This window comes from Hermetia illucens, chromosome 3 (genome assembly GCF_905115235.1).
Source record: "Hermetia illucens chromosome 3, iHerIll2.2.curated.20191125, whole genome shotgun sequence".
NCBI classification, from domain to species: Eukaryota; Metazoa; Arthropoda; class Insecta; order Diptera; family Stratiomyidae; genus Hermetia; species Hermetia illucens.
The window spans coordinates 98,477,838-98,504,332 of record NC_051851.1 but is presented as its reverse complement, the minus strand read 5'-3'; the positions used below and the strand labels follow the sequence as shown (position 1 = coordinate 98,504,332).

At 42.1% G+C, this 26,495-nt stretch overlaps 1 protein-coding gene across 1 annotated transcript in view; it reads left to right on the top strand.

Annotated features, from left to right (window-relative positions):
* Window positions 1–4,092: 4,092 nt before the first annotated feature.
* Window positions 4,093–26,495, top strand: part of LOC119652796 (GTP-binding protein Di-Ras2) — a 37,543-nt gene continuing 15,140 nt past the window's right edge. The window contains exon 1 of the mRNA XM_038057118.1: window positions 4,093–4,748. Coding sequence (XP_037913046.1) covers window positions 4,611–4,748 — 138 coding nt within the window. The 5' untranslated portion in view covers window positions 4,093–4,610. The remainder of the gene's footprint in view (window positions 4,749–26,495) is intronic.

Below are 26,495 nucleotides of genomic sequence, written 5' to 3'. Positions count from 1 at the left end.
TCGGTACACCCGCCGGACTTCGAACTTTACTTTTGGGAGTCTCGTAGATTAATTTATGCAGCGCATGACTTTCTTTAGTCTAGGTGTGTCGTAGAGCATACTGGATTAGTTCATGTGGCACACGGTGAAACGCTTTCTCAGATCCAAAAATGCAATGTAAAGAGGGAGCTGTTTCTCACGGTGTTTCTCCATGAGTAACGGCGCAGCGTGTATTGTCTATATCAGTAGTTCCGCAGTTCTTGATAAACCCAGCTTGTTGCACGGTTATTTCAACGATTTCGCGAATACGGTTAAGAAGAATGCATTCAGAAGTCTTCATGGTATGGGAAAGTAACCGGATCGTACTGTGATTTGAACATTCTGCTGGACTACTTTTATTTTTCCATATTGGAACTGTGGTACATTCTTGCCAATCAGTTATCGTAAAGATCTTTGTAATGGACCGCTCGAGTGACATCGATCGTTTCTTTCCTTTCCGTTTGACGTACTTGTAAATTTATCAATTCGCCAGCGTTTTATCGTTGAGAAACTTCTAGTAGTAGGCTTTATTTCAACATCATCATTTCATAGCCAGGTATATCAGTTGATGAACCGCTTACTGGGTCTGGTGACTCCGAGGATTGCATAGGCTGCTTTGTCGATCATGTCTTTAACTTGGTTCCACAATTCTTCCACATTCGTGAGGGTTGGTAATCGCATAAGTGAGATAATTTCTTCTTTCTTCTCAGTTAATAAACGATCAACGAATTAATTTAAAAAAAAATATTTTCGATCTTTTCGAGTTGAGAGTTTACAAGACAGATTAAATACTCAAATTAAATACTACAAATTCAAACTTAAACCGCAAAGAAGATTTACACGGTATTCAATTACGCAATTCGACATTCTAATTATTGCATTGATGACCTGTTGACGGATTTCCATGCATCAATTGTCGCGACACCTGTAATTGCTGACACAGGTCTGAATGCTCGTGTAGTTTTTAAGATTTTTTGTAAAACAAACCCTTATTAAAATCGATCTGTCTGTCTGTCTGTCTGTCACACGCACTTTTCTCCAAAACGGCCAAACCGATTCGAACAAAATTTGGTAGATAGATGGGAACTATGAAATCCCACATTCAGCGAGTGGCATAAATTTAGGTGGAGTTTAAAGGGGGGCTCCCCATACATGTAAAGGGGGGTGTTGGGTATCAAATGAAAGGCCTCGATTTGTACTTTCCGAAACTGACATTAGTTTTGGCGTGAATTGCAAAGTGTGTGAGTAAGGAGTCAAAATGTACGCACTTAAAGTGACATTTTCGGAAACTACCCAGCCTAAAAATCCGAAAAAATCAGGATGGTGCGCTTAGATGGAATCTTGGCCTCAAAATATGTCCCATTCCGATATCTGCTAAAATAAACTAACTAATAGTACATTACTAACTTTTAGAAATTTACTGAAAAACCCTCCTTAAATTCATCCTAGGACTTCCGATTTTTATACCAGGACAGAGAAGACAATATTTCGTATATACGCGGAAATCTAGCCATTAACGCCAAAGTTATAGCAGTCCAAACTTAGCGATTTCGCGCGAATTAACCCAAAGCCATGCAAATAAGATGCTGACGTCATAATTAACGGAAGTAATTGATATTCGCGTGAAATATTAAGGTCGGATTTATGAAGAATCTACTTCTCTCCAGCCCTTTTTAAGGTTTTGTGTAAAACACTTAGGTGACATCTAATCTTCGAGAGATGTCCCATCCCAGTATCTGCTCCAATAAATTTACTAATAGTATATTATCAACTTTGATGATCAATTGACTAAAAAACCCCGACATAGAGGACAGCCTCGTGCATACACATGCCAAGTTTCATGAAAATCGAACTATTGGTGTCAAAGTTATAGCAGTTCAAACTTATCAATTTCAATTAGCAGCATCCTAAGCGATACAAATAAGATGATGACGTCATAATTAACGAGAATAATTGGCATTCCAGTGAAATATTTAAATTCCATTCAAGAAGAATCTAATTCTCCCCAGTTTTTTTTTATATTTGATGTAGGTTACATTCTTGGCATTTGCTAATAATATTAAACTCGGAGTGTGAAGCGTATGGGGTTGACTATTGTCAATACAGGGGTTTCTATCAAATGATTTATTTAAATCGCTTTCTAAAAAAAAAAAGGGCAATGGAATTTTTAGTTATATGACACGGAGCTGTCCTGCCCTCGTCGCTCCTCACATCTTTTTATTTTTCTTCAGCCTTTGTCCCGTTCACAAGCGGGGTCGGCTCGTCGTGATCGGTTTCCTCATTTTATTTTATCAAATGCCTGCTCAGGATGTAATCGCGAGGCCTTTAAATCCCCATCCAGCATATCAAGCGACCGTTATTTCGGCCGGCTTTTTGTTTGCTTAAAATTGACTTCGCTGTTCAGACCAATATTGGTAAGTGAATTCTCGTTAGCGTGAATTACGTGACCACACCACTGAAAACGCCTCTTTGGCAGTTTTTCCACGATCAGTGCAACCCCATAACGCTCGCCGATATCCACATTTCGGATGTGATCAAAACGTGTCACCCCACCAGTGCAATGCAACATCTTCGTCCCCATTACAGCAAGACGCCGTTCATTGTCTTTTATAGTCGACCAACACTCAGAACTATAGAGACCAGCAGACGGACGACATTGCAGTAAATTTTAGATGTGGGACGTGCGCTGATACGTCGATCACAAAGAACACCACTTGTGGAATGCCACCAGGTTGCGTTAATGCGTGAAGCAATTTCATTACGCAGTTCTCCATTAGCTGATAGCATTGACTCGAGATATTTAAGTCGCTGAGATCTGGCAATGGCAGTAACCTGCCCAGAACCGAGCGATTTAAACATCTCAGGTCAATGCTATCAGCCAATGGAGACCTACGTTATGCTCCTCACATAGAAAAACACAAAACGTTTTCTACCTGAAGCGTCAAGCTTCCGATTTCCCGACTTGTTTTTATTGCTATTGATTTCACGCGTGCATTTTCTCCGGTTGACGTTAACTTAAATTTGTAAGAAATCTTTTAGACACTTCTTTCGAGAGTCATATGACAGGCATCAGTTGTATCCTCGAGCTGGCGAGCCAGGGGTCATCTCAGTGAGAGTATCGAGGTTCGTTCGTCGGTTTAGGGCATCGTCCAAACAAGTACTGCTACTCTATTTTCGAACCTCTTATACGGTTTTTTTAGCAATCATTAATTTTCACAAGTATTCGGTTATTTCAGATGATTGATTTAATTAAAATAAGCTATAAAATCAAATCAAACTTTTGCCTTAAAATAAATGTAACTTATGTTTAACGGAATAGGTAGAATGATTATGTAAATTCACGTAAACACGTTTGATTAATCAGAACACTTATCACGGTATGTTATCGATATTATACACCCCAATGCTTCAAAGTAAGCAAAATCCAAATATCATACAATTGTACCAAAGGAAAACTTCAGTCTTTTTGATGCCAAACGAAAGTGTAAACATACGTTTATGTATCTGAAACATTTCACGCGTCATGTAAACATTGCCTGGCAATTTGAGTTAGGTTCAAACGAAAGATATCAATTTCACTCAACAGCAGAAATCCGAACCAGTCCTGTAACCTCAGTGTGCTTGCGGTTAGCATTGCCAGACTGGCAGACTCCGATCAGTTAAGCAGCGAGTAGACTGTGTCTCATCGAATTTTGCGTATTGCATATGCACAGGCTGATAGCTCTGACGTCGTCGACAAGTGTCTTCGGTTGAAGTATGCAAAGCCAAAATTCTTATTGCCTGAAGCCATGCAAACTGTGAAGCCCGAATCTAGGAGTTTCTATAATTTATTCATTTTATGAAGAACGGTATGATCCGTCCTGCCAATATCTACGTGTGGAATGACAGAGTAAGTAATAGGCAACTTGGACCATTGTGCATCTTCCGTCCGTTGTTAAAACGAATCGAACTCCCAGCTGTCCTGTCACGCGGGACGTTCCGTTGGCGTGCTGTGGGTGCCGCGACAGGTGTGCGCATGGCTGCTGCTTGTTGCCATTTCTTTCTCCACCCCATGAATCACGAAGAACGAAAACGTAGTTGCGAGTCAGTTCCTTATTCGGTGCATGTCGCAGTCTGTCAAATTTTCGCTCGCAGCCTGCCTTTAGGAGTTTTCAGCTGTCACCTCCACCATTCAGCTAATTTCGTTGTCGCTAATATGTAGGCAAATTCGCGTCGGGATAGATTTTCGCCTTAAAGAATGTTTACACTGCGCCGTTTCGCCGATTCCACCCTCGAAACTAACAGTTCTGGTGTTTTCTCGCGCGGTTCAACGGCAAAGGCGAGCGATTCGTCCAGGGGATGATAAAGTTTATGTCGCCGACCCACAACAACAGATATCGGGAAATTGCAGTTTTCCTCAGTGGGAAAAGTGACGCGCGGTGAAGTGTGTGTGGGAGATGTTGCTCCACAGAATGATTGCTGCCCATGCATCGTGAATTGAGGGACCCAAACGCATAAGAAACGATTTTTTCACGATTTCCTTCCAATAAATCCGCGGCGGAGAAGATATTGTGGTGGCCATCGACGCTCGCGAGATCGACCGAGTTAGTAGAATGCCAGAGCAAAGCAATGATTACCGAGTAGTAGTGTTCGGGGCGGGCGGGGTGGGCAAGAGTTCACTCGTGTTGCGCTTCATCAAAGGGACGTTTCGAGAGAGCTACATTCCAACGATCGAGGATACATATCGCCAGGTACGCTAGCGTTAAGAATCCACCAAGTGACCCCAACGCCCCAACCCACGCGGGGATCTAAATTTCATATTAATAGGACTCGTTCAGCACGGAAAGTGATTAGGAGCAGGCAAATGTTCCGAGCAACCGCCGATGGGGGGGCATCAGCCCACCTCAACCAGCATATGCACGCACATAGGCGGCGAATACACCCTTTCTCGGAAATTGAAAATAGAATTTTTCACTCTAAATAATGGTCGGCGGAGGGAAGGCAGAGTGTAACGTGGCCAAAGATGGATACGGTTAGAGCTTAGGAAAGGTTACCACCCACGCCTGCAATCGCGCGCTACCAATTACAGAAAAAGACTTTCCCAACAAGTCGCTCCTCGGATGGCATTAATTGCATCGCTTGGCCAATATAACACTGCATGCGTTCGGCGGTGCAGCCCCTCCAAGAAACTATTCGGGTACTTTGAAGTTGTTCCTCATTTGATGGCGGTGAAACAAACGAACTGATTAACGGCGAACAATGTTGATCCAATGCCCGTTTAGGCTCCTTTCTTAGTTCTCCATTCACTAAGAAAGGAGCCCAAAATGTAGACCTTGACAGTTGGTACTTTTCTGGTAAGGTGGGTGCAGTGCTTAATTTATTGTAGAAGGATGGGTTGTGACGCAAGTGGGTGGTTTGTAGATGTACCATACAAACTATATGCGAGGAAATTAGGCTTGCACAATTGCAACGATTGATCGTTTAAACGTCGAACTTCAGATAACGAATCTACGGTGAGCGTCCTCCCCAAGCAGTTGTCCTTGGTAGTGCGGGAGTCAAGACCTTGCTTAAGATGGTTGCTGTCTTTATCAGGAATCTGTGCACTAGCAATTACAATATGTTCATTAAGAATGTGTACGCTATTGTTTTCTTATTTACTATATGAAAATAGCGTTCAGGTAATAAGGATGTTAGTAGATGTAGTAGTAGAATCAAGCGCACAATTGAATTTTTACTTCGATCCGTGCTAAATTAAAAAGTAGTTACTTGTTCAAGGGAAAGAAGTATCAACTACAAGAAAAGTTTCGTTGCTGTATTTCTGGTCTGCCAGAAAAGACCAAGTCTAGTTCAAATAGTTAGAATCTTAAAAGCTTCAAAGATGTTCATAGTCAAATGAGTTGTTATCTTTGAAACTAATGGCAATGTCAATAGCAACATCGAGTAGAGATTCCGTTAAAGCACAAGGCAAGACCGTCATTACCCTAAGCACGAAGCCTTTAGCACAATCTTTGTGTTAAGCAAAACTAAAATGACAAAAAGGACGTTAAAGTGTCATTAAAAGCAAATAGGCAAAGACCTCCAGTACTGCCTTTATTAATAGAATTGCAAAAAAGCCGTCCTTCTACTGGTTGAGCTCAATCTTCATCGTCCTCAGTATCTCCCTGACGGGGAGGGTTCCCCGGTTTGTGAATAGGATTACTGGCGAATCCAATCCCAAGTGTGATCAGAACATACAGTCATTGGATCGTGCCTTCCCAATCTCTCTAGACATTCTATTTTTGCACCCAGGTCCACCAATTTGACATCCCTAAAAACGTTGTTTAGGAACCTTTGCTATCGCTCTATCTGAAGCAGAGTTTGCCACGTCTATTTCTACCATAATAGATAATTTCCTTACAGACTTTTCGGAGTTGATCATGCTCTGTTGGCTGCCAACAACCGCGCACGATATCGATTATAATTTGACCCTGAAGAAAAGACATTGTCAACGGTCTCAAAGTTGTAGTCTCTTATCTTTATTGTTCTCATTTGACAGTACCTTCTGCTGTTATTGGTTCTTTGATTTTTGGTGGTGACGTTGCCACCATATATTTCGTCTTGCTTTCATTAATGTGCAGCCTAAGATCTCGCACCGTCTGTTTGATCTGGATGAAGGTAGATTATACATCTTGGGTTGTTCTTCCCATAACGTCAATATGGCTACGCGACGCATCATAAGCAGCGTTGTAGTGGATTAAAAATTTTGCTGGTCATATTCCAACAGCCTTTCCGTTGTTTGCCGCAGAGAGAAAATCTGATCATTTTGGTATGGACCGATGATGTTTTGGGTGTTTGGGTCGGATACTAGCAGGATAGCGGAGAATATCTTACAGATGGTATTTGGCAATGTGATACCTCTATAATTGGTGCACTGCCTGATAACCCCCTTTTTATGTTCGGGACAGATAATGCCATTGTGCTAGTCATCAGGCATTGATTCGCTGTCATAAGTTGATGCACTGCTTGGTGAAACGTAATTGGTCGTCTCCATATTTAACCACCTGGTGACTTATGCTCTTTAAGCCAATGTATTGCACGGGCTGTTTCTTCCATGCTTGGTGGCGATATTTTTCCATCGTCTTTAGTTTGCTTGACCTCCACTTCGGCAATATTTTGGTTGTTGAACAGTTTATCAAAGTACTCCATCCATCGCTATTCCATAAGGTAGGAAATCAGATTTCCTTCTTTGTCTCGGCAGGATTAGCATCGAGGTGCTGGCTTTTTGGTAAAACTTTTGCGCCTGGCAAGGTTGCTCCCTGTTCTTTTGAGCTCGGTGACCTGTTGGTTATCCCAGCTTACTTACCTCGTCGAAACACCCTTCCGACTTTTTTGTGAAGGGGGCCAAGTATGTTTGTGGCTGTGATAACGTGGTATGATAACGTTCTTCAAGTGTTGTGATGAACATTTCCCGATCTACATCTCCAGGACCTCCATTGACTGCGGTTATTGCGGCAATCATTTACCCATTATAGGTATTACGAAGAACTCTGTTATGGATGGCTTCAGTATTCACTCTCACCTGATTAAGAGAGATAATTCGTGGTGGTGTTGTTTTTGGAGCTACTGCTTGCCAAAGAAATAATGACCCGATGTGATGGAGGCAGCTTTTGTAGTAGAGCTGGTGATCCAGCAAGCGTTTCCAAGGTTTTATGGGTAAAAATCTACGTTTCACCATTGGACGTGTGGACCGCCGTTCCTTAAGAGCAGCCATTTCTTTTTGGGTTATTTCCCTTTGCATTTATAAATGGTTTTGCGCTTGTTTGCAAGGGAAACGACAGAGAAAACTCTCGCGATCACCACGCCAACCGGCTATGAGATAGTATGGTAGGCAAACGCTTCCCACAAAGTTCCCCGTCTCTACACTTGCACAAGACACTTATAATGCACCTCGCTAAAAGAGGACTATACCGCGCTCAAAGAAAGCGTTCTGCTGAAAGTAGATTCCTAGCATCTGCCATTAGCCGTTTAACGGTAAAACTCTTGCTCCAATTTTGTTCGTTGCCGTTTTAGTTTGCTTTAAACGCTCATCTTAGGTTCGATAGAAAAAAAACTACCTTCAGACAAGTATTGAATAAACGAGCATTAATTTGGGCTGTTCATGAAGCATCACTTTGTATATCTATTCCAGGCTACTTTCGGGTCGTGACGTCTTTTTCAACTCAATTCCAGTGCGAAACTTAAATTGGCAATGCTTCCTTGACAACCCCGCACCGGAACATTGCAGTGGATCCGATATTGAAAACTGCAAGCCAAGAACTTTCTTCCATCTCCAGAATCCGCTTCTCACTGGAGTCAGGGTGAGGAGACCCCATTCAAATGTTCTGACTTCTCCAACCAGGATTTGCTTCTCCATGCCTACGACGGCATCTTGCGAACCAACAACTTTTCATCGAAAGTTCCTCATTCGATGGAAGATAGACACTGGAAAATCTTATCCCTAAACACCGATTTTTTCTCTCTCGGATTTCAGGATACGAGGATATACGCTCTAGGCTGGAAAACAGAGCCTTCTCTGCCTTGACTGCCTCACAGAACGCGTCCTTCTCAATTCTCTTCGGACCTAAGTTGACTTTCGGGGATTAAGATAAAGTTTTGTCCTCCGTCGATCTAATGAACAGCGCTCACCTAGGTCTAGTCCTTCTTTATTTCTACGCCTTTTCTTTTGTCGTCTCGAAATTCGTATTCGTCTTGCCCTTCTTCGTTTGGTTGCCCTGAAGACTATCAGAGGCAATTTTCTCCTTTTGCTTTGGAATGGACTATCTGAGGCTCTTTTGGTGCTTTTTTTTCAAGTCTTCTGCTGTGGTCTATGTCCGCCTATAAGGGAAAGTATCTCTAATAGCTCTCGAAACTTTGTCGTTACGTTTTTCTGTAGAATGGTTGCAGTACATGGGGTTTACAATTTCTGAGGAGGCATTTTCTCATCTCGCTCCGCCACAACAGAATACTAAATTGGCATCTACGCACCATCTGGCATTACTTCGTTAGGCTTATTTGGTATTTGGCCATACGCACCCTGGTTATGCCGGGTTGTTTCAGCAATTAATACCTCCTTGGCTCGGTTGGTTGGTTTCCTTATTCACCATGAAATTATTGCTAGAGTGTCCAAGTGAGCAGGTCCATTTAGCGAAGAACGGCGTAAACTCGAGTACAAAGCCCCTAAAACAGTTCTCTGGGGTCTATACACACTACCCAAACAAAGAACCGGAGGCTGTGGCTCCAGATATGCGCCACACGCGCGTTAAAATTTGCTAAAATAAATTGTTTCTTTCTTTAGGTCTGAGTTAAAAATTAGGGGCAGCCTATTTTTGCTCAACAGTTCGTACCTCAAGCTTTTATGTAAAAAAATAATGATGAATATATATCACGTATTCGAGCGAGAAAAAAATGGTGGATGTATTCGGTAAAGAAAACTAACCATTTGAGCGGAAAACTTTCAATCGATGGTGACAGAGGTGCGGAAGAAACTCCAGGCATTGGTTTAAAAAAAGATCGTTGTAACCCAGCGAAAGAGAAGTTTTAGATGTATTGGATAAAGAAGGGTGACCAGTGGAAAAATAATTCCGATGGGGGAGATTTCGGTCAAATTTTACCCCACAGCCATATAAAATCTTGTTCTACTCCTCGAAACCTTTAATTTTTTATAGCTACTCCACGTATTCAATGACATAGGATGACTTTCTTGTTGAGGATGCTGGGAGTCCTGAGTCTGCACCCACTTGGTGACGGACGAAAATGACGACCGGAAATGGAATTATGTATATGTCATCCTAACGGTTACAGGCCTGCTTGAGATACTATGACCAATAAGTACACTATAACCAGTAAAAGGGGCACAATAGTTCTTCAAGGACGCGGTGCGACTTTCCCTTACAGAATAATAATAATGGCGGCAAAATTAGCTTAAATAAAATGCGGCTTCCTTTACATCTCGCGTATTGCTATTAATGGACTAAATCCCGTTAATATTTATTATTTAACCAATTGGAATACTGGAAGCTGGACGGCTCGGGTATAAAGAGTTTGTGTTCATTTTGTATGAGAAATTTCCTATGCACGTCTTAGATTGCGATAAATTCACGTGAAATACAAAATTTCGACCTTCTATAATTAATAATAATAATAATCGTTGACGCAACAATCCATACAATACAGAGTCGGATCACTATCTTGTTGATATGGTGTTCCAGGCTCGAATAACCACCTCGCCCAGAATCCCCTCTGACAATCGGGTGAGAGTTGATACTGAAGCCGTCCACAGCACAGCCCTCCGTAACATCTATAAGAGGGAAATGAAAACCGCAACAACCACAGTGAACAGAGACCTTTGAAATGAAACATCAACACAAGATCTTCACAATCACCTGAAGAACGTTATCATAGATACTGCCACAAACATACTTGGCCCCAGTCGCAAAAAAGTCGGAACGGCTGGTTTGACGATGAGTGCAAGCTTGCAATGGAACGAAAAACGAGTAGTAATGTTGCATTTTCAAAGAACACGGGCACGCGCGGAGACTTACCACGAGCTCTGTCGAGGGGAGAATTGACTTTACAGAAGGAAAACGAAGCCTGGGAGAACCAACAGGTCTATGAACTCGAAAAGTACAGGGAGCAACCACAAGTCAGCAGGATGAAGCCTTATATACTCATTCTGCCGAGACAGAAAGGAAAATCTGATTTCCGACAGAGTGGGCATATTTTAGCGATGAGTTGATTATTTTGATGAACTGCTCAACAACCCAAATATCGACGAGTTGGAGGTCCAACCAACTGAAGATGACAGACAAATACTGCCACCACCAAGTATAGAAAAAAACAGTCCATGCAATCCATCGGCTTAAAAATCATGAATTGCCAGGAGCCGATGGAATTATAGCCGAATTAGTTAAATATCAACTTATACTCAAGGTTTGGGACAGCGAATCAGTGCTTGACGTCTGGCAACGAGGCACTATCTGTCCCATACATAAAAAGGGAGATATGCAGTGCAGCAAATATAGAGATATCCTGCTGCTGAGTACCATTTATAAAATATTCTCCGCTATCTTGCTTAGCCTCTTTGGATAGCCTCATAAGGCCAGAAGATTATTGCCCAATACCAAAGAGGCTTCACTCCAGGAAAATCAGCAGCAGATCAGATTTCCTCTCTGCGTCAAACGATACAAAAACTACTGGACTTTAAGGCCGTCTATCATAGCATAGCTAGGATAAAACTGTACACGGTCATGAGAGAATTCGGTATTCCGACGAAATTGATATGACTGACTAAGCTGACCCTGACCAATGTGCGAGGCCAGATAAAAGCAGCAGGATCACTCACGAGACCATTCAACGCCAACAACGCACATCAACAATGCACGAGATATAAGATGACAACGTCAACACCAAAAACCAACCAACCAACAACATCGAATCGCACAGGTCAAACGAGAAGAATAAAGATAGGAGACTACAACTTTTAGACCGTTGATAATTTCTCCGATCTAGGGTCGAAAACAGCTATGACGATGAAATCCGCGCACGGTTGTTGGCAGCCAACAGGGCCTATTTCAGTTTAGAACAACTGTTCCGCTCGAAGTGTCTCACCATAGGGTTAATGCTCTTACTGTACAAGACAGTGATCTTGCCAGTCCTCATGTATTCCTCGGAGACCTGGGTTCTTAGCAAAAAAACTGCAAACTCTTGGCCGCGTTCGAGACAAGAATCCTCCGAAGAATTTTACGCTCCCTACATGAGAATAGACGATTGCTACATAACGACGAAATCTATGAGCGATACTATGACCGTTTGGTTGTGGATAAAATCTTGGGCTGGTCACTTGATCGATATGGATGAAGATGATTCAGCCCCAAAAGGGCAATATCTACATATGGTAGAAAAAGAAGACGAGGCAGGTCTAGACCGGATATCGGTTGTTGCGCCGTTGATGATGATATATAAAGATGTTTGTTTTCTGACTCACGAATACGCGACGTATAATTGTCCACGCGCGAAATAGGGAAACTCCTCAACTTCCTCAGCTTTGAAGCTCATTCCGCAAACTTTCAACGACTGGCCTTGCGATTTATTTATGGTCATCGTTAAAACCAGGCGCACCGGTAATTTTAGACGCTTCAGATCGAATGGGAAATCTTTTGGAATCATCGGTATACGCGGGGTGAAGACATCCTCTCCTTTTTTTCCCCTTGATGATCTTGGCCTCGATGACGTTATTCATTAGCTTTTTCAGAGCCAGTCCCGTTTCATTGTACAGTCGAGGTTGATTAATGTTACACAGCATAACCACAACGGATCCTAGTTGTTGGTAGTTGGTAGTCTAGACAAATCTAGGGAATTTAAAAGCTCTGTGGGATAGTTGACTACGTCATCCACGTTTCTAACTATGTCAACTGATTTGTAAGAAAACCACTCTCCTGGAAGAAAGTTCTGAATGGTCGTATTGAGATCATGGACATCTTTGTTTTTGGCCACCAATATTGTTCGTTCACTCAGCCAATCATCGTTTCTGAATTGCTGTTCTATGTCTGTAAAAATTACAGGAACACTGCGTCCGTGTTTGGTGTGCCTGGACTTGTTCCATTCTAAGCATATCTACTTCATTATTATTCATGGTGGAACGTAATTCTGCCAGACCAAGGCGAATGTTATCATTATTTGTATCTCGCTGGTCGTTAGTGCAGTGTGTACGTGAAGTAGCTCAACGCATATTTGATTGACTTCGACGACCCAAGTCTGGTCATCTTCTCCTTGACATTTTAAAATAATCACAGTAAAAAAAGTTCTCGCGCACTGACAAACTGATGATAGAATTTAATCGTCTTGAAATTTATTTATTTATTTTCTTTTTCGATTGAATGCACCTATAAATATTTGACAACCAAGTGAAAAAGACATCAAATGTTTCACAGTTAGAGACATTTTGTATTGAAAAATTAAATGGTCGTTTTTAGTATTTTCCGTTACTTATTATTTATGTTTAAACCTTCCCTGAACTTATTTAATATAATTAATAATATTTCAAGAGCCAAATCGGTCCAGCCATTCTCTAGTTTTAGCGAAGCAAACAAACAGCAATTGATTTTTATATATCTTATATATGTTATCACTCATAATGGTACCAAAACTTGCGCTTCTAGGATAAGCTTAAGGGGGTTTCGGATAAATTTCTAAAATGTGGTATTCTGCTATTGATTACTTTATTTGAGCAGATATCGGAATGGGGTGTATTTTGAGGCTTACATTTTGTACAGATGCAACATTGTGAATTTTTTCAGATTTTTCCTTGGGATAGGTTCTGAGAAGGAGACGTGTTACACTTTTCGGGGCTCATATTTAAGGGCCTCGACACGACTATGTGTCACCCAATATCAGAAATAAGACCTGATTCAAAATGGCGCCACTTGCTATATGTAAAGGGATTTAGAGACCACATGTTTTCACCAGATTTCGTGGCAATGGCTTTAACAGACAGATAAATAATGACTGTTGATTAGTGAGACATTAAATTCTGAAAATTATTGAAAATTCCACCCAAAAAGTCTGACATTGGAACATCAAGCAGGCATACTTGGCAATCTTCAGCCAGTAGAGCTGCTGAAATATTTTAAAAACGAGACCGACAACTGGAAATAGGATGAATCACAACTTCTACTTTAAAAGCTGCTACAATATGAGAAGAATAAAACCCACTCCGAAAATATGACTGGATCAGAGCTTTTACTTCAAGAATTGCTGAAACATTGGAACAACATGCTAGTTTGAGTTTCCACTTCAAGGGCTTCAAGCGAAAGCGTTGCTGCTGCAATTCCCGAAGAGCAAGATACAACACGACGTGAAGTTGAACGCTCACGGCAGGTTCGATATTGAGAATCAATCACTATAAAACAACATTTAATTGCAATGAAGACTATGATTACTAAATGTACCGAAATGTCCTCATTGATATAATCGCTCTATGCTGCTTATAGTTTCACGCTTTAAAGTTTCAGTAAGAAATGCCTGGTATGTGTTATTCCACTGGGAATGTAACTGATCCGCAAAATCCACTTCTAACACATATTGCTGGAGCCACTCAGGAATCCAACCACTTTTTACAGCATATTCGGAAATACGATGCATGCTTTCAAATGGCAACATTTGGAGCGATGAATATGGTAAAATATGGTAATTTCACGAACACATTCGAGTTGCAAGGACCAGATCCAGAGAGTTTAATATAAATGCCTGTCATGCTGGCAGAATCTCACGGTCCTCTTCAGACACGGATTGATTTAGAGACAAAAATCAGAGTACGGCCGAAATTTACACAATGGTAATGGTTTATACTGAATGGATAAGAGGCCTAGCTAATACCTCTGCCGCAATTAAGGGGTACGGGCCCGAATTGTACCGCGCAACTCCATACTAGACTCCACAAGGAGCTCTACTCATAATACGCCCAACCATACTCCCACAATGAGTCGAACCACAAATGATCGGGCCAGGAGTAAACCCCCAAACATTTTTCTTCACCCCTTATAACTTTGTTAATAATAATTGGATTTTCTTAAAACTTGGCCAAATTGCGCATTATGCTATCCCTTACACCCATGCTAAACTTTGTTTTTCTATAATGAACATGAGGGCGGTTGCCGGGCAAATTTCTAAAATGTGGAAATGTACTATTATTAACTTTATTTGTACAGATATCGACACCGGGTGTATTTTGAGGCCTAGATTTCGTAGAGATGCACCACCATGATTTTTTTCAGATTTTTCGGTTGGATAGGTTCTGAAAACGAGACCTGTTACATTTTTCGATGGTCGTATTTTGCGCCCTCACTCTCTTATGTTTCACTCGATATCAAATGTGCAACCAATTTCGAAAAATACTAATTAAGCCCTTTAATTTGATACATGACACATGACCACATTTTATGAAAAAAAAAATGTGCACCCTCTTTTCACATGTATGGGAGCCCTCCTTAAACTTAACACAAAATGGCGCCACTTTCTGCATGTATAGGGAACAACAGATCACATGCTCTTACCAATTTTCGTGACACTCGGTCGAGCCGTTTCCAAATAAATCGGGTGTGACAGACAGACAGACATCGACTCCATTCTAACAAGGTTTTGTTTCACACAAAAACTTAAAAAGCATAGAGGTTAATCTGACTAATGGATTTACAGCATCAATAGGTGGCTTTCACTAAATAATGATATGAGTCATACCGCAACGGAATGTGCGGCAGGTTTTCAGTTTGGTTACAGCTCTTGTCATTCGGTGTCGCCTAAGTCCTTTTGTAAGTCGAATATGTGGGAAGCATCTGAAGCTAATAACCACGTTTCTTCTAGACTTCTTTTGACAAAAATTTTAGCCACACCTTGTTCCCGATGTATTTCTTTTTTGGGATAGAGTGGTCCTGGGCCCGCCATTTAGTTAATAGCGGGCGGCACCAATTTGGAGAACAACTTACTCCTTCGGTGTAATGCACCGACCGCTCTTTTCCTTTTCCTTCCCAATACTATTAAACATTTTTTGGCTTCATTTTCTTATCAATTAAAAATGAGACTCTAAAATCTCGCTTTCTCATAAGCTTCTCTTTGTTATTTTTCCACCTGTTGTAATAGGGCTTTTTTTGCTGCTGATCTGTACAAGGATCCCACGTTCCAGATGGCAATAGAATAATCCGCGTTTCGTTTACGAGATCGTTGCCGTTGAGTCAATCCAATTCGAGACGTTCTTGGCGGGCGACTTGAAGGACCGAGTCAATGTTTTGTTAGCTTCCTTGACGAAAAGGTGAGGTAAGGTATGGTGAAGTTTTCCCAGCTGGCCTCTACTAATTTTACTCAAGATAGTGTTAGATGTATTGCCTCGTACCCCTTCCGTTATCTGGAATCTGAACTTGTTACTGCCAATTAGAACAAGATACACTCGTAGATATTGGTGTTGCTTACGTGTCCCCTGCCCCGATAAAGCTAGTTGTAGTGAGGCATATATGCACCATTCTTTCTTTCGTCTCCGCTATCATGAACAAAGTAGACAAAATTATTAGCTTTGGAGACTTCAATCTACCAATCAAGTTTTCTGGGAAAGAAAATGAAAACTGTCAGTCAATCTTTAACACAATCGATTTTAACCTAATTTGTGGCAATTGTTTATAGCAGGTTATTTCGATTTCCGCTTTTTCAAAATAACAAATGGTTAGATCTAATTTTCAGTAACTTTAAGAATTAGAATAGTAGTTTCGATTACCGCTACTAACCCCAGACTCCTAATTTCTACTGTATTTTACAAAATGCAAAAGAGACGTACAGTTGGTGTACATATTTGCTTCCATATTACCCTCGATGACTATCAAATAACCACAAAATACACTCCCTAACAGCCCCACACCACAACTATTCCCTCGCCATGTTTTTTCGGCTCCAGTTTCCCTTTTACTTACAGGAAAGAGCAAATTACCCCAAAACGTGTGACGTTGAAAAAGGGAATTCTTCGAAGACTCAAATCGCTTTATTTTTTTTGATTCCGTGCAATTGTACGGAACCCACGTCATGCGAACTGTGGTACAGTAGAGGAGGGGAATATGGACGCGAATATGTACATCAATCATTCAATCCCCAGGAGCCCGAAATTTGGTTCCAAATAAAAGAGGCAAGCTTTGTGAAGTGTAACATAACAGACCCACAATAGCAATATTTCCAAGTCATAGCAGTGCTTCCATCGCGGTATGCCGGGAGAAAAGAATGCAGGCCATGGACGGGTGACCATAAATCCTCCCAGCTCCTCCGCCGCCTGCAATTAGCCGACTCGCGAAGCTCCGCGCGGAAATACGCGCAATTAAACGGCGGATTCACTGCGAGAATTCATGCGGACGGAAATCTCAGCGCTCTCGGTTCAGATCACGTACACAGCGCAGCTCCAAAAATCTTCGTCCCGATAGTATATATTGGTATCACTGCAGGTTCCATTCGAAATTCTCAAATGCACGAAACCACGTAATTGGACTTCGAGGAATGCAAAAGGACCCCGTTTCATCCCCTTCACGATGTCTGTCTACGTCCGACCGAAACATGAAAATACGGTTGCTTTTAGGTGCAGACACCAATATAGGCATTTGCCCGGGCTACAGAAACCAATAGTATAAAGAGACGTTCCAAGGCAACCTCGCAAAGCCAACAGCAGCGGCAACCACAAACTCCGCAACGATCAGGTAACCAAGAAATGCAAGCAGTAGCATCAATATCCCAGCACCGATTTTGCAAAGCCCAATGCCAAATGAAATCATAAACAGTGCTGCTTTCTTGAGTACGATAGACAGTGCTCCCGCAACAATGATTAGCGGGTCTATTAGCGACATCAATGGACTCGAATCTTCTTACGCGATGGCCAACGACATTAAAGAAAGCCCGATCACGACCCAACACTAAGAAGCAATCGTGGCAATACACGGCTTCCCATCTCTAAAATCCACTGTCCCCGGACGGTCCCCACGTATTCGAGGAGAGCGATCAGACCCGAGTCTGTAAGGGACTCATCTGAAGTGGCTCTGCCACGAAGCTTCACCGTAGGTTATCTGGTACCATGGGAAACGGGATCGCCCTCTGACAGCATATGCTCCAGGAGAATTCCTGGAGGATGTGTTCTCGGCCCGGTTATTTGCGGTTGGTCCCCTAGTGGGGGTTTCATAGTGGTTGTGGTTATGTCTCCATCGCGGGCAGAACTCCTCGGAGCTCGAGCGTGGAGTTGCGCTGTACAACTCGGGTGCCGTACCCCTTAGTTGCGGCAGAGGTGTTAGATAGGCATCGCATTCACTGGTATGCATGCTGAGCTTGCACTCAGTATAAACCAGGACCGCTGTGCTTGCATGGCGGGGCTCTGATTGTGGTCCCAAAATCAATCCGTGTCCGAAGAGGACCGTGGTATTACGCCTCAGGGCAGATAGTCACGTTAAACCCCCCAGGGCTTTCATGTCCCCGGGCGACCCAGACATCAACCTGCACAAACGAAAAAGAAAATTGTTGTTAATCTTTCCGCCCAGCTTTTTACAGGCTCAGTCAGCTGTTACCTTCTGTACAATACTCCACACTCACCATATCCAAAGCAGTACGTACATACTTACACTTTGGCTTGAGCTGGTTTGACTTAGACAGGCAGTGTTTGGGCGAAGACCTAATATGTATCTATCCCTATTCCCTGGTACACAGCTTTCAATTACATCGATCGCATTATCGTGCCCTATAAGCTTCACTAACTGAATCGTCCTCACATTTCCTTGCTTTCCTTCTTGGTTGATTGCCATGGTCTTTAAGTACTTGTTCATGCATCTTCCCCCGCGCAAACGTTTCATATTGTCAGCCTATTCACGGATATGTATAATCGAAATATGAGGACGTAGCAAATATAAACAGGACTAATTTTCTCAAAGATTCTAGAAGGTTCGATTCACAGGAAGCCCGTATTGCCAGGAAAAGAGGCAGAACCGAATCCTTCCGTATATCTGTAGTATTAAAGATACCACGAGGGAGCAATAGATACACTTCCGTCTAGAACAATGAATTACAGTCAGGTTTTGGTAAAACCCCTATTTTCCCGTGGAATCCGAGGTGCACAAACAATTTTCTTAAGGTCGAGAACAGAGCCAAAGTTCCCATCCAGAGACAATTATAAAAGACACATGCAAAATCTCATGGAAGAAAATAGGCGCATGATCGATGAAGGACTAAAAATTGGTTGCGAGGGTGTCCAATAAATTGTTGGACGGTAGTGGGTTTGGGTTATTGCTAAGTATGCGCTTGATGAATTATACATTCCTTACCATTGGAGCAGAAACGATATCGATTGGAAATTTCCCAGCGATTTTTCAATCCATTTTAGTAGGAGGATGTAGACACTCACTTTGCTTAGAGATGCCTACGTCTGTTGAGATTAAATTTTGCGGACATATGCAGACTATTAAACCCCACTCATCTAGCAAAAGACATGATTTTGTGTGGAATTTAAGGAAAGTGTCTATACAAGCGAAATGGGGTAGTGTTTTTCCCTCCTAAAGGCTGGACTTCCGCAAGCATTGATATTTTCCTCTCCGGCCAGATTCGGCGTCGCTACCACAACACATGACGGACCGAATCAAAGTACTGTGAATTTTGTTTCCTTATATAAATTTTTATTTTTCAGAATTGGTAGTACGAGGTAGAATGTTTGGTTGGCAATCATCATACACCTGTTGATTTCGTCTATTTCGTTGTTGTTGTTATCCTTAATATTCCATCCAATCCAATTGTTTGAAGTTGTAATCTTTTAGTGTTTGTCCATTTGGCGCCTTTTTTCTGGTTTGGGTCATGGTTTTGGTTTTCCCTTCGTTTATTTTTAAGCCAACTTGCTTTGCTTCTTCGTCAAACTTCATCAGGGATTCCTTGGCGCACTTTATCGATTGCATCAGGATATTTAGATCATTAGCATAGGCCACTATTTGGGATGGGTTTTGTATTTATATTGATCTGGTCTTACTAGTTTCTCTGGAACTTCAAATTCGGGAAATATTTTGTACAGTACCGATCGATACTGTCTTAAGTCTGTTTCAAGTCAATGATGGGCATCTACTTATTCCAACATTCGTCCAATATATATTTTGCTGTAAGTATCTGATCAATCGCTGATTTTCCACATGGAAATCCTCCCCAGTATTCGCCAACAACATCTTTTGAGAAAGGCTTAAGCTTTCTCCCAATTATATTTGACTGATCCTTGTAACATATGCACAACAATGATGTTTCCATTACACAAGGCATTCATTGCCTTTGTTAGTCGACCAACCGTCAGAATCATGGCGGGCGACAGGGCGGACCGCACTGCGGTAAAGCGCTCGTTGATATGTTGATCTCAAAAAATACCAGGTTTGAAACACCACTTCATCCAATTTGTGCTGATTTAGGCAGCAAATTCATAAGGCATATTGATCCGGAATATCAAAATCGGGTTCCTCGGGCACAATGTGTTTTCGTAGAGCACACGAAATCAGTTTGTGCGGCACAAGATCCCTAGGTCCTGCAATGCAATATAGAGATGACGATGCTTCCCACTGTATTTCCACATGAGTAACAGCGCAGCGTGTATTGCGCCTGTGGCTTCGCAGTTCTTGACTAAACTGGCTTGGCTCACTATTATTGGAACTGTTGTAGAGAATAAGATCAAAAATATTCATGGTATGGGATAGCAATCAAATCGGAGGTAATTTGAACATTCTGCCGAACCTGTTTTCTTTTCTCACATTGTAACGGCCGTATTTTCTTGTCAGTCAAATGGTGTCCTACCCTTCCCAATAATCCGATCAAAAAATTCATTGAGCTACAGTGCTGGGCCCCAAATGTTGGCTTTCCAGGGGCCCCAAGTGTTCGCTTTCCAGAGCTCAGGTGCTCAGGTGACGATGATAAAATTGCGGTGCCTTATGAGAGTATAGCCAATTTTTGTTTTATTTTTTCCACCATAAAATGCAAATGAGATGAAATGCAGATAAATCGTCTATCAATCAAGTACTAAGCCGTAAACTCGATTATACGCTCGCCACCCTTTTTGTGTTCTCGACACCGTTTTCAATCATGGCAGCTGTTGCCGGGTTGATTTTCATCCACATCACCATTGAGATGGCTCGCAATAACGTTATATTCATCGGCTGGCTCGTTACGCCTCAAATCTAAAATTTACTCGCTGTAATGGAGAGAAAGATATTGCGTTGAACTAGTGGTCACGGTGATCACATCCGAAATGAGAATATCCGCGATCGATATGGGGTTGCACCGAACGTGAAAAAATTGCCAGAAAGGCGTCTTCGATGGTATGCCCACGCTAACGAGAATTTACTTGCCAACGCTAACGATAACGAGAATTTACTTGCCAAGATTGCGTTGCACATCCAAGTCGATATGACCAAAAAAGTGACCAAAAGGCCAGCCGAAACAACGGTCGTCTGATACATTGGATGGAGATTTGAAAGCCTCGCGACTTTGACAGAACAAAATGCCGCAAACGATCACGACGAGCCGAACCCGCTTGTGAACTAGGCAAAGGCTAGTGAAAAGTCCACTAAAGAAATTTTACGACTAAAGACGGCAATGCCGACACCATATTGAATATATTGTCTACCAAAATAGAGAAGTTTGTAGCCATTTTCAGCGATGTCATATCATTTAGCACCTTGTATAAAGCAAATGTCAATACACCTCTCCCGTCTTTCCAGCGAAGGTAACAAAATCTTTCATACATGAAACGTCCAATTTTCGGATCCCGACTTATTCAATCAGGCAGGGAGAAAAATTGGATATATCTCTACCTAGAGGGGGGCATATTGGAGCGATGGGTTGAGTACTTTGATGAGCTACTGAACAACCAGAACATCGACGAGTTGGAGATCCCGCCAGCTGAAGACGACGGACATCAGATTTTCTCTCTCGCGGCAAGCGATGGAAAAATTGTTGAAATATAGACACCAGTTGTACCATTGATTCATCGACTTTAAAGCCGCCTATGATAGCATAGCCGGGGTAAAACTGTACACGGCCATGAGAGAATTCGGTATCCCGACGAAATTGATAAGACTGATTAGGCTGACCCTGTGCGAGGCCAGATAAAAACAGCAAGATCACTCAAGACCATTCGACATCAACAACGGTCTACGATAAGGGGATGCCCTATCATGCGTCCTCTTTAACCTGGCCCTGGAGAAATTGATCCGTGATGCTGAGGTAAATGCAAGAGGTACGATCCTCTTTAAGTCCACCCAACTACTGGCCCATGCTGACAATATCGACATCATGGGAAGAACGACCCGGGACGTGCAAACTGCCTTCATCCAGATCGAGCAAGTGGCGCGAGATCTTGGGCTGCACATCAATGAAGGCAAGGTATATGGTGGCAACGTCAGCACCGAAAACCGACCAACCAACAAAATCAAACCCCACTGGTCAAACGGGAAGAATAAAGATTGGGGAATACAACTTTGAGGCCGTTGATAATTTCTCCTATCTAGGGTTGAAAATCACAACCGATAACAGCTACGATGATGAAATCCGCGCACGGTTCTATTTCAGCTTATAAAAGCTGTTTCGCTCGAAACGTCTCACCGTAGGGTCAAAGCTCTTACTGTACAAGACAATGATCTTGTCAGTTTTTATGTATCCCTCGGAAACCTGGGTTCTTAGCAAAAAAATTGCGAACTCTTGGCCGCGTTCGAGAAAAGAATCCTCCGAAGAATTTTTGGTCCCCTACATGAGGATGGACGATTCCGTAGCCTACATAACAACGAAATCTATGAGCGATACCACGACCGTCAGGTTGTGGATAAAATTCGGCTTAATAGGTTACGGTGGGCGGGTCACTTAATCCGTATGGATGAGGATGATCGAGCCCGGAAAGTCTATAAGGGGAATGTCTATGGTGGAAAAAGAAGACGAGGCAGACTCTGCCTGAAATGGAGCGATGGCGTAGGTCAGGACACCAGACAGCGTTTAGGGATATCGAATTGGTGGACCTCGGCGCAAAACCGGGATATCTGGAGTTCCTTATTAAGGCAGGCCTAGACCGGATACCGGTTGTTGCGCCGTTAATGATGATAATGATAATATCTCTACCTGCTAAAGCGAGAAGATGCAAGTATGCAATGGAAAAAGTCAAGTGAGAGGATACCGGTGGAGCTGAAGTGGAATGAATTTGAAATCCATCATTTATTTCTTAAGAAACCCGACATATTGTTTATTAATAAAGAAAGTAGTTACAATTTTAAAGCTATACATATAGTGTAAAAATATTGTCTCAAAGTCCTGCGTATTTGGCTTGTCCAAAGACGTGCATTATTCTCTGCAGGTCCCTGATTTTACGCTGCTGAGCGAAGTGTTTGACTCTAATTGTTTGGCACTGAGTACCTAAAAACAATAAAAACCACTATTTTCTATTGTTTTTATTTGCATTTAGCTTTTACGTTCTATTCCTTAGTAAACTCTTCCTACTGCAGTTGAGTTGTCTGGGTTATTGATCTCGTCTCTCTTTCTCGACAGACAAATGAGACCCGTTAATACTTAAAATTAATACTGTTGCACTATTTTTATTTTAAGAACTGATTTCAAATACTTTTTTGCATCTAACTGCAAGCCTACGACCTGCTTTACCTGGAAAGTAATAGCTTGTGCCACATTTATTTCTAATTGCTCAACTTATTTGCACTTCTGCCAGTTTCCATTACATTACATACGAGTATTATGCTTTCATAGGGTTTTCAGATCCCGACATTTTCCACCTCGATGCCTTTTGTAATTCGAATAACTTTTTGCTCCCGGTCAAGCATTTTAAAGACTTCTTCCAAGGTCCAATCAGAACAGTTTTAATTGCTTTTTGACTGAGAAGACCTTCCTGTTTTTTCCACGAGAATGACTCACTACGTCATTGTTCTTGTATATATTTCCAGTGAAATGGCTTCGGAAATCGTCCCACGTTCTACCGAATAAAAGGCTTTCTTAGAGTGTATGAAATTTGATACCCCATTCTTTTTCGATCAATACATTACGCTTTTGAAATGTCGGATACTTTACTCTGATAGCACTTTGCTCCTACAGGAGGTCGACGTCCATTTTGCTAACAAATTTTTGAAATTGCAAGGAAAGTGAATTTTTCCAGCTATTCCAGTTTGACGGAACCTATTATTCTGTAAATACTTTTGGGAACACTTATCGTATCACAATTATTTCTATAGTGGTACTTTATATTTCCGAAGTCTCTATTATTTATTCACATCGTAGTAACCATTTACCCCATTGCTTGCATGTTACCAATAAAGTGGATTCTGTTCATAATTTCATAAGTCTATTTCACTTGTCCTGCTGTCTCGTGCGTTTCCTCTGTTTAATATCTTCTCCTGCCTTTCATCCTCCTCTCATCACTATTTCCTATTTCCTCCTTTAACCGTCAATGGTTATCGCTCCATCTTTCAATTCAATGTTTATCACAATCGCAGTTGACACATTGATAATTGTTTCTGTTCCCCGTTTCTAACGACTCGGTTTATCTTAAAATCAAATCATAAATATTGATCCCCAGGTGACGCACCTGTTATTCAAACAGCCGGTATCAAAAGGGCTTTTCCTACTTCCCGCAGGGAATATCCTAAACTTCAGTCCTTTTAAATAAATATCACTTGCCGACAGCATATTACTCGAGACCGTACTAAGTTCGGCTTGTATAGTACGTGCCTCCTGAACTTTATCTACACACTTCAACTTGGCATGGAATCCTCATGCGGAGAGGAACCTGAAACCATCAAGGCAACGATTCTGACCCTTATTATGCCTTTCGTGGCGATAAAAAAACACCTGCATCCAATAGCTCGGGACTCGGTACTCAAATTCGTTTTCCCTACCTGTACCTTGGATGCCATCGCCAAGGTATCTGACTACAACATACAACCTATAATAAATTTAACAGGAACCCATCAAATAGCGGATCATTCACTTGGGTTCGACAGAAGTGCCGCCCACTCACTGTTAGATGGCAGGGGCTCCTAACCAGGGCAAGAAACTTCTGATTATGCTAAACGGAATTTTTGGTTAGAGAACCCTTATCGACACTGGCGGGCAAGTCTTGGTTATACCTCGAAACAAGGCACGGAGACTGTGGTCACCTACAAAGTACCAATTATAAGCTCCCAGCAATTCTATAATTCAAACCTACGATTGCCCATCAAGAGTTGATTTCTTGGATTATTTTAAATTACTCGTGAACTTGTCGAAAAAAAACCGGATCCGCTAAGCAACTGCATTAGGTAATGGCCAACCTTATCGTGGTTTCAAATAGCCTACGATCTCACGTCTTTGATGAGATGAGCGGTCCCTCTACCCTTCGATTCTTTTCTCCAGTATTGCTGCCATGCACTGAAAGTACGAATTCACTACTCTCTTTACAAGCGACGTCTTCTTGATTTCCCTCTCCTCTTCTGAGGTATATTGACCACCTCTCTATAACAAAAAAGTGATTGTGATAACTTCTGCTATCACCATTACTGCTGGCTCCGAGACCATTCTATTTGCGTTAGCCACTTGCGTTACATCTCCTTACTGAAGGCAGGTATGTCGCATTACCTTGCAGAATTGAAGGCGTATTCTTTGTCTACCGTCACAAGGAGCAACATTTGTTAACAATGGCGACTGTGCTGTTCAGCAAGAATCCATATTGGATCAGGACTTTAAAGTGTGTTAGAGCACTTTATTACAGACCGCAACGGTACACTACAGGATTACAGAATCCAGTAGGAGGCAATCTGGTCAGCATTGCGCTCGCCTGAGATTATTACTCTGATTTGACTCAGGAACTCACTCTCAGCTGAGTCGACTGCTATCCGACGTCAAATCACGATACAAACCCCACTGTCACCAGTGAGATTTGAACCGCGACCTTCCGTACGACAGCCTTGCGCTCCAACCACTCAGCTATCCGAACACACTGACGCAATGCTACCGACATTTATGGCAATAAATTCCAGCTTGGCGACCATTTCCAAAATTTGTGCATCCCGAGAACCTGATTAAGCCATGTCCCATCCAAGGGATCTAGCGTTAAAGTCTTCCCACTAAAACTCTCCCTTCAGCGTTTTGAATCTCGCTCTCTAAGGCGCCGAGCCTATCCCGAAAACCGTACACAACAAGTGCAAACGAAACATCTTCTCGGTCGTGCCTCTGCACAGGCAAGTTGACCGTATCCTTCACCCAGTTGGCAGAAATGCCAGATATATCGGCATACCACAATGGTGAACTCCTATTTCGGTACTGCTCACTGAGGAGCAACAGCTGATTGATCTTCTTGAATGTTCCTTTGAATGATATGGATCAGGGTGCTTGACTTCATTTTCACTTTTTGCAGCTATTTTTTGACGACGTGGCACTATCCGGAATTGAGAACATGAGCCAAGTCTTCTTCCTGTTGACTGCGGTTCTTGCAAAAAACACAACATTTTTCTGATGTACAATTCTTCGCTTTGTTCCCGCGTTTCCTATACTTGTAACACGAAATGCTCCTGCCCCTCCCTTAGCCCAGCACTTCTCCAGCAGCAGCATGACCGAAAGTGGCAACATGATGTAATCGCTCCATTTGTCCGGTCTCTCATCAAGTGGATGCGGACCCAGGAGCCCCTGCATCCTCAACAAGAATTTCACTTCGGCCTAGTGTAGGTTTGAATGTATGGCAATATAATTCGCAGTCACGTTTGCGATTATATATAAAGGAGCGATTACCATCTGTTGCCATTTTCGGTTGAGAGATGAGGCAGCATCTGATGAGTTGCCTCTGCCCTAGACGAAACGTCAGTAAACTTTCCTGGTGGGAAAATTTTTATGATCAGAAGTGCAAAAGAAGCTCACTATTTTAGAGGTATACAGTGCCTGCACCATATTATTATTGAATTGGTTGTAGTGGTAATCGCAAACTGCCACAAAAT